General features: G+C 42.9%; 1 protein-coding gene across 1 annotated transcript; it reads right to left on the reverse strand.

Annotated features, from left to right (window-relative positions):
* Positions 1 to 2656: 2656 nt before the first annotated feature.
* On the reverse strand, positions 2657 to 3206 carry LOC112001104 (uncharacterized). The gene is made up of 2 exons (XM_024033270.2): positions 2844 to 3206; positions 2657 to 2788 (listed from the first exon to the last, which is right to left on the reverse strand). Exons 1-2 carry the CDS (start codon positions 3204 to 3206, stop codon positions 2657 to 2659), a joined length of 495 nt encoding a protein of 164 aa, XP_023889038.2.
* Positions 3207 to 9442: the final 6236 nt, after the last annotated feature.

The following is a 9442-nucleotide window of genomic DNA, read 5'->3' on the forward strand; positions in this document are numbered from 1 at the left end:
TATCTTTGAAACTTCGTCTGCGGCCCTGTTCTGGCTTCTCAGAATCTGGACGAACTCCAATTTTTCAAATTTTTTTGTCAAGTGCTTCGTCAACTTGAGGTATTTCTGCATTCTTTCTTCTTTTGCTTTGTATTCCCCTTTGATCTGCCCAATTACTAACTTTGAGTCATTCTGGACCAGCAGGTTCCTGGCCCCAAGCTCTTTCCCGAACCTTAGGTCTGTCAGAATTCCTTCGTACTCAGCCTCGTTATTGGTGGCAGGGAATTTTAGCTGGACTCCATACCTCAATATTTCTCCGTCAGGGGTGGTTATGACTACCCCTACTCCCCTTCTTTTTTGGGCTGACGAGCCATCAGTTTGTATTGTCCATATTTTGTCTTTGCTGGCATGGTTGGGCTCGTCTGGATAAGTAAACTCGGCGATGAAGTCTGCCAACGCTTGTGCTTTAATGGCTGTCCTAGGATGGTACTCCACGTCGAATTGGCTGAGTTCAATCGCCCATTGGACCATCCTCCCAGCTGCTTCGGGCTTGCTTATAGACTTTTTGATAGGTTAGTCCGTCATCACTAAGATTGGATTTGCCTGGAAGTATTGTCTGAGCTTGCGCGAGGCTACAATCAAAGCGAATGTGATTTTCTCGATCTTTGGGTACCTGAACTCAGCCCCCTGGAAGGCTTGGCTGACGTAGTAAACTGAGAGCTGTTTCCTATCCTCTTCTCGGATTAAGGCTGCACTGACTGATGTAGATGATACTGCTAAGTACAAATACAAGTTCTCACCTTCCTTTGACGGGCTTAGGAGTGGCAAGTTGCTGAGGTAAAGTTTGAGCTCTTGGAATGCCGCCTCGTATTCATCGGTCCATTCAAAAGCCTACTTCAAGGTCTTAAAGAAAGGCAAGCATTTGTCCGTCACTCTAGAAACGAACCTGTTGAGTGCGGCAATCCGGCTCGTGAGCTTCTAAACCTCCTTGACGGTCTTAGGTGATGCCATGTTGATTATTGCCTGTACCTTCTCAGGATTTGCTTCTATTCCTCTTTGTGACACCATGAATCCTAGGAATTTTCCTGAGGCAACACCAAAAACGTATTTACCAGGGTTCAGCTTCATCTGGTATTGTTTAAGTGTTTTGAACGTCTCCCTCAGGTCGTCTAGATGTGCAAGCTCTTCTTTGCTCTTGACGAGCATATCGTCAACGTACACCTCCATGTTCCTGCCTATCTGCTTGACGAACATTTTATTTACCAACCTTTGGTAAGTTGCCCCAGCATTCTTCAGTCCAAACGGCATTACATTATAACAATAGAGCCCTTGACTCGTAATGAAGGCAGTTTTCTCCTGGTCCTCGTCAGCCATTTTTATCTGGTTGTACCCCAAGAACGCGTCTATGAACGTCAACAGCTTGTGTCCAGCTGTAGAGTCTACGAGCCGGTCTATCCTTGGAAGAGGAAAGCTGTCCTTCGGGCAGGCCTTGTTTAGGTCCGTGAAATCCACGCACATCTTCCATTTCCCATTGGCTTTCTTTACTAGGACGACGTTTGCAAGCCAATCTGGATAATATACCTCCCTGATGAAGCCTGCCGCCAAAATTTTGCTCACTAAGTCAGTGACAGCTTAGTCTCTTTCGGGTGCAAAGGTTCTTCGTCTCTGCTTGATGGGCTTCTGTCCTGGGTCCACATTCAACCTGTGTTGGATGATTTCGGGAGATATGCATGGCATGTCGTCATGGCTCTAGGCAAAGACGTCCAAGTTCTCCCAAAGAAACTGAATGAGCTTCGCTCTCATCTCAAGACTCAAGGTCGTCCCTATTCTAGTTGTTTTTGTTGCTTCCCCTTCGATCAGCTCCGCTGTTTCTAGTGCTTCTGTTTTTTCTTCCTCTTTTTCTTCTATCGTCCACGTGTGGTTTTCCTTGGCTGCAAACACAGCCTAGTAACACTCCCGGGCTAGAATTTGGTTCCCTTTAACTTCATCAATACCATTTTCTGTTGGGAATTTTACCTTCAGGCAGTAGGTGGATGTGGACGCCTTCCACTTGTTGAGCGCTGGCCTCCCAATAATGACGTTATATGATAAGGGACAATCCACTACCAAGAAGTCCATCTGACGAGTCAATTGCCTCGGGTATGTTCCTACTGTTACAGCCAGCGTCACTATGCCTTTGGGATATACTCTGTCGCCGCTGAAGCTGACGAGGGGGAAGTCAAACGGACGCAGTCTTCCTGGGTCCAGTTTCAATTGCTGGAATGCAGGAAAGTAGATGATGTCAGCAGAACTGCCGTTGTCCACGAGGACCCTTTTGGTGTTGAACCCTTCTATAGTAAGCATTACGACCAAAGGGTCATTATGAGGTTGTTTCACTCCTCTAGCATCATTCTCGTTAAAGGTCATATCTTGATCAGTTCGTCTGTACTTTGGTGGGGTCCCCATGTGGACGCTATTCACCTGTCGTTGGTGTGCTTTCTTAAGTGACTTGAATGAACCTCCTGTGACAGGCCCCCTGATATCATCTGTATTTCCCCGATCACATTTTGGGGAGGTTGGGACTGACGACTTCCGCTCTTGGACGAGGACTCATGTTGGCCTTTGTTTTCATCTCAGAATTTGCTGTATTCTCCCTTCTTTATAAACTTCTGCAACTTCCCTTTTCGTATCAATTCCTCTATTTGCTCTTTGAGATCCCTACAGTCTTCAGTGTAATGGCCATGATCTTTGTGGAATCGACAATACTTACTCCTGTCATGGACGCTAGGGGACGAATGTAATGGCCGTGGCCATTTGAGGTAGTGTTCATCTTAAATCTGTGTCAAAATTTTGTTAATAGGCATAACAAAAGGGGTGAATTTTACCGTCCGTGGACTTTTATCATCTTTCCTTCTGACTCCATCATTATTGCGATGATCTGAACGATCTCGCTTTTGTCCTCTACAGTCGTCTTCCTTTTTCCCTTTGTCTTCCGCTCTACCCTCGTCCCTGATAGCAGCCAACGCGTCCTCAGCGTTCATGTATTTCTGCGCTTTAAGGAGCATTTCAGACATCGTCTTTGGGGGGTTCTTCGCGAGAGAACTGATGAGCTCCCTAGACTTCAATCCTACCTTGAAAGTTGTCAACTGTACCATATCGTCAACCTCGTCTACCTCTAGTGTCTCCCTGGTAAAGCGTTTCACATATGACCTCAATGTCTCCTTCTCTCCCTGCCTGATGGTGAGCATGTGATCTGCGGTTCTCTTTGGTCGTTGTCCTCCAATAAAGTGTCGCAGGAAGGCGTTGCTCAGCTACTCGAATGTGTCGATGGACGACCTTGGCAATTTCGTGAACCATTCCCGAGCAGCCCCCTTGAGTGTTGTTGGGAATGAATGACACAATATTTCATCTGGGGGCTGCTGAAGCCCCAGGGTTGTTTTGAAAGTATTCAGGTGATCTTGGGGGTCCTTCAGCCCATCAAAGGGCTCGAGCTGAGGTAACCGAAACTTTGAAGGCACTGGACAGTCGAGGACTGCCGTTGTGAATGGTGAATCCGTCGCTCGAACCAGCCGATCCACTCTCCGCTCTATTTTTTCTTTGATGGCATTCCTTAGTTCGTCCATCTCCCTCCTCATCTCCCGAAGAATGTCTGAATTTTGCTCGGCGGGAGTGTTTGGCCCTCGATAGTCACTTCTTTTGTAGCTATCCCCTTCGCCTTCCTGATTTCCTTTCGAACGATTTTCCTCCTGCTGAAGTCGTAGCCTCATTTCCTGGTTTTGCCTAGTCAGCTCTTCAACTATGGCTACAAGGGCCTGAACTTGTTGAGCTAGGGCTGCGGAATCTTGATTGGACTCCATCCTAAAAGGAACAAGAGTAGGAAACTACTATTTTGAGTTTGAACACGAAAAATGTCGTTCCCCACAGACGGCGCCAAACTGATGAAGTGTGAATTCGTCAGTCAATGAGTGTGGCTGGGAATATCTTCAGCCTCTTGCAAAGATGCTTCTCAGGGACGGTCACCGGTGTGGTGCCTGCCATAACACCTCTGATGCTAAAGTTAGTGTTAAGAATTGCACAAGAATAAGTAATCAAAATAGCATTAATCTCAATATGCTCATACCTCTTCCGTGGGAGAGTGTGAGGGATTTATATATGTTGTTGTAGGTTCTAGCCGTTGGGTAATTTATGGAGGTTTAACTTCCCTCTGGGTAATGCTTCTTGGCCTCATCATGTGGCTTTAATTAGGTCCCAACGGTCTGTCCAAATGGGTTTGTAACCGTCCCTGTCATTTACTGATGGTACTGAATGAAATGTTGTCCCCGTCAGTAACGTGTTTTCTCGTCATTAAAGACTTTCCTCGTTGGTCCAAATTACCTCTTACAAGATCTACTTCGTTAGTGCCATCACGAGTTATCTTTAAAACGTTAGAGAATTCTAATCTATTTGAGATGCTCATTAGTCTATGTCTCATCAATTGGAGTTTGAGAAGATAATGCTCAAGTGAAAAGAGAGGAACGTGTCATGATCTGGTGCCATATATGTCAGCCTCCTGCTAATGCCACATTAATTATGAGAATGCCACTTCATAGAAAACATACTACTTAGAAAAACCTCAATTCTTGAATTGGATTCCTATCAAGAATTGAATTCACATTACAAGGATTTTAATGAAAGGGACGAATTTGATTAACTTGGATACCTGTCAAGAACTGGATTCACATTACAAGGATTTTAGATTCACATTACAAGGATTTTAACAAAAGGGAAGAAATTGATTAAGTGAAATAACTCTGTACATAACACCACTAAGGCATGGAAGAATGTATGAGCGGTTAAATCCAGACCTTACACGTGGAGCAACTGTGAGGGATGGGAGAGTAGGTGTTGGCTAAAAGACTTTGTCTTGAACAATGATAAAGGTGTGATTGCCTTAGGAAGAAAATAAGATTTACACCTGATATGGTACTCAAGTGCTCATCAAAAGGGAGATAGTGACCTTTTAAGGTCAGAGACTATGAAGACACCCCTTATTGGCTGAGTGCACCATGAGTCACCTTGGGAACACGTGTACCAATCACAATACTCCTGTTGTCCCTCTCAATGTCCAAGACTTGTCTTTCACGTAGTAGCAATGCTACCCATCCATGGGTCCCAATGCCATGTTGGTGCAGTCCTTATCCCTTAGTCAGCAGATAACATCACAGCTGTAAAAAAATATCTTAAAAGATAGATTTTGATGACTTGACAATTATCCTTGTATTTAGCCATGTTCCTTAGAGTATAAAAGGAACATGCAGTTGAACTTCTAAGGCAAGAACCCAACCAGATATTTTGAGATGAAAGTGGAGAGTTGGTAGGAAAGAAAGGCAACTTTATTGTAAATTGATCTCCTTCTGATACATAATACAAGCTGAGTCGAGCAAGAATGTTACATTCTTGCTCAAACTGTGATTTCTTTATCCCTTCCCTAAGGTTTTCCACGTACATCCTGTGTTATTTTAATAATCGTCTTCTTCTTCTTGTTGTCTAAATGTGCGTATTTTCATGTCCTACCATCACTTTCTTTATTTCTTGTTTTGAGTGTTCGAGTGTCATGTCAAAGCTTGCATCTTTTCAAGCTTTTTTATGCAAATGTACTGTTAGATAACTTATTTCACTTCCATAAATAAACTCAAATCTAACTTGCACGTACATTTTAGGCGACTCAACTAGGGATCTTTGGTTATTTTCCTTTTTAAGGGCGTTTTTATTAGGTTATACATCTGTTTGTGCTCACTTTCTCCATGCCTTTGAGAAAGAAGGTGGGTATTAGGATACTAACTGGCGTGGGTGAGAACCATCGGTCAGAACCAAGTGCAGATCACATATATATGCATTCTGAAGGCGCAGGGTCTTCAAGTGGAACTGCTCATCGTGAGATCAGGGAGATGATGGCTACCATTGAAGACCTTCAATGTTCTCAAGCTGCTATGTGGGCAGAGTTCTGGTCCTTACGTTAGGAGACAACAGCACCTCAGGCTCCTCAAGGTCCTCAAGGGTTTCCTTACCTGACTAAGGAAAGTATACATGCTATTCTATTTGAGGCCAAGAAAATGGAAAATGCTATCTATGTTGATACCAGGCCTCCTTATCCTGAAGAAATAGTTGGGAAACCTTACCCTGCTAACTACATACCTTCTATATTCCCTAAGTATGATGGCATAACAGGGAATGCTAGAGAGCATATCAGGCGGTATGTAAATGCGTTGACAGCTCACGACCACGACCACGAGTTAAGGCTCAGAAAGTTCTCTAAATCTTTAGAAGGTCGAGCTTTTACTTGGTATACTAGTCTCACACTAGGGTCAGTGCTACACTGGAATAATTTAGCAACATAGTTCATGAAAAAGTTTTTTGCTTTGGAAGAAAAGCTTATGTTGTCAGATCTGCAACACGAGAAGCAAAGGGTGTTTGAGGGATTACTGGAGTATATCCGCAAGTTTAGAGATCTCTCTCTGCTATGTTATGATCTTGTGGAGGAAGAGAGGCTAATGGATGTTTGCCAAGAATGCCTAGGCTAGAGGTGACAATGACTTTCTTCATAGGTCATGAAGATCCTATGGCAGAAGAAGTCGAGAACATGGCTAGCAGTAGCTCAGCACTGCCATCATTATTAGATGAAGAGATGATAGTGAGAATCCAGCAAGAAGACAAAATACATTCCTTTCTTAAAGGAATAGGTCTTAGATTGATGGCTAGAAGAGAAGCAACCCAAGCCCTGACCAGGGTGATGGAAAGGAACCACGAAGTGGTCGCTATTGAAGTGAGTTTAATGCAAGTGGCATATCAGGAAGCAAATGATTCAATAACTTTCTCTAATAAAGATCTAGTCAACCGAGCTATTGATAGTGATAGACCTTTGTATGTCATTGCCTTTGTGGGAGCATCTCGAATCAAAAGGGCATTGGTGGATATTGGTGCATCCACTAATATTCTACCTCTCCTAACTTTTGATGCTTTGGGAATCTTAAGGGAAAGAATTATTCCAGAGCCAATGCAAGTGGCAGGAGTAGGAGCTCTATAGCAGAATACTCTTAGGCATGTGTCTTTGGACCTTAGGGTTGGGCCAATTCGAGCACCTACTCTCATGCATGTAATGGAAAGGAATACATCTTACCATATCATCTTAGGCCATCCATGGCTAAAGGCGTATAGAGCAGTGGCTTCCACATATCATCAATGTGTGAAGGTCATTTGAGGAACAAGCGGTAGTTATTGAGGCCACCAAAATGCCTTTTGATAGAGCAGAGTTTCATTTTGCCGAAGCAGCTATATATCAAGAGTACAAACCTGAAGGTGAGAATAGAACTCTTCCTTTTAATCCTATTGCCTTGCAAGCAGAAGAGGAAGATGATGACGAAGTGGTAAAGCTAAAAAGGCCTTCCAAGATAAGAAGGGTCACTAGGCCTAACGACCGGGTGGTGTATGAATTTTGAAGGTTAAAGGAAGGTGATAAGGAAGATGGCGAGCCTAATCCCCTTAATCCAACACAACAGCTAGAGGAAGTTCATACAATTGAGGAGCTTGTAAAGGAAGCCCCTAAGTGTATGAATGATGGTGTTAAGAACGTGCAAGAAGAGCTCGTTGAGGTCAACTTGGGTGATGGTGAAGAAGATAAGAAAGTGGTAAAGATTAGCAAGAATCTATTTGAAAATGAAAGAGGAAGGCTAGTAGCTCTGTTGAAAGAGTACAATGATGTTTTTGCTTGGAGTTATTAAGAAATGCTAGGTTTAAGTCCGAACTTGGTAGTGCATAAGCTAAAGGTGGATCCTAATGTTAAACCTATAAAACAGCTGTCGAGGAAATATCGTTTAGATGTTGATGAAAAGATAAAGCTTGAAGTGCAAAAGCTTTTAAAGGCAAAATTCATTGAGGAGATTGAATATCGGAGCTGGCTAGCTAACATAGTTCCTGTAAAGAAGAAAAATGGCAAGATAAGAGTTTGTGTAGATTTTTGGGATCTTAATAAAGTCTGCTTAAAGGATGAGTTCCCACTTCCTATGTTGATATTCTGGTAGATGCAATAGTTGGTCATGAGCGTTTCTCTTTTATGGACGGTTATAGTGGGTATAATCAATCCTTATGGACCCAACAGATGCGCCAAAAACTGCTTTCAGGTCGCCCTTTGGGAATTACTTCTATAGGGTGATGCCTTTTGACTAAAGAATGCTGATGCAACGTACTAAAGAACCATGACTTCAATCTTTAGAGACATGCTGCATAAGTAGGTGGAAGATTACGTTGATGATCTTGTAGTAAAAGCGAGGAATCCTTTTGAGCACTTAGTGCACCTGAGACAAGTCTTTGAAAGATGCAGAAAGCATTGTTATCCTTCCAAGTGTGCCTTTGGAGTGTCCTTAGGGAAATTCTTAGGGTTTCTTGTTCATCATAGGGGAATTGATTTGGACCCTACGAAGGCCTAGACAATAACTACTCTATGTCGTCCTATAACTCTAAAAGGGTTGAAAAGCTTTGTGGGAAAGGTTTCTTATTTGAGGAGATTCATTACAAGCTTAGCTGAGATCTTAAAGCCTCTTATGGAGCAGACAAAGAAATGAGTAACCTTTGTATGGTGTGATCAATGTTAGAAAGCATTTAAGAAGATTCATATGATATTGGCTGATCCCTATACTATGGTGGCCCATATGCCTAGGAAACCCTTGCTATTGTATATAGCAAATACAGAGCAATCCATGGGAGTGTTGTTGGCTCAGGAATAGGAAGGGGTAGAGAAGCCAGTGTACTATATAAGTAGGCTTATGAAGGGACTATATTTGAGGTACTTAACTGTCGAGAAAGTATGTTTGTCTTTGGCTTTTGTTATGACGAAGTTCAATCATTACTTTCTAGGACATCGTATGCAGCTGATGACTAAGAGTAATCTTGTGAAGTATCTGTTGACACGCCCTCAGTTATTAGGAAGAATGGCACAATGGGTCATCCTAACATCATGCCTAGATATCGAATGCATAAGGCCAATCACCATCAAAGGCCAGGTAGTAGCTGATCTGCTAGCTAATTTTTCTGGGACAAGTGATATTGCACCCCCTCAATAGGAAATTATAGTGATGGAGGAATAAGAGTGGTCAATGTATTTTGATGGGTCATTTACGACTCAAGGAGGAGGGATAGGAGTAGTCTTGAAGTCACTAAGGGAAAAGCATACATTTGCCTATAAACTACATTTCCCTTACTTTAACAATGCAGCAAAATACGAAGCCTTGTTGGTAGGGCTAAAGGCTGCCAGAAAGTTAGGCATAAAAAGATTGAAGATGTTTAGTGACTCTGAGCTGGTGATAAAATAGGTTGAGGGAATCTATGGAGTGAAGAATCCTAGCTTGGCTGCTTACAGACTTGCGGTGTAAAAAGTCATGGAACACTTTACTTTCATAGAGTACAAGGTGGTTAACAGGGGTAAGAACAAGCTTGCTGATTCGCTAGCTAT

The sequence above is a fragment of the Quercus suber genome, unplaced genomic scaffold (genome assembly GCF_002906115.3).
Source record: "Quercus suber isolate HL8 unplaced genomic scaffold, Cork oak 2.0 scaffold_8, whole genome shotgun sequence".
Taxonomy (NCBI): Eukaryota; Viridiplantae; Streptophyta; class Magnoliopsida; order Fagales; family Fagaceae; genus Quercus; species Quercus suber.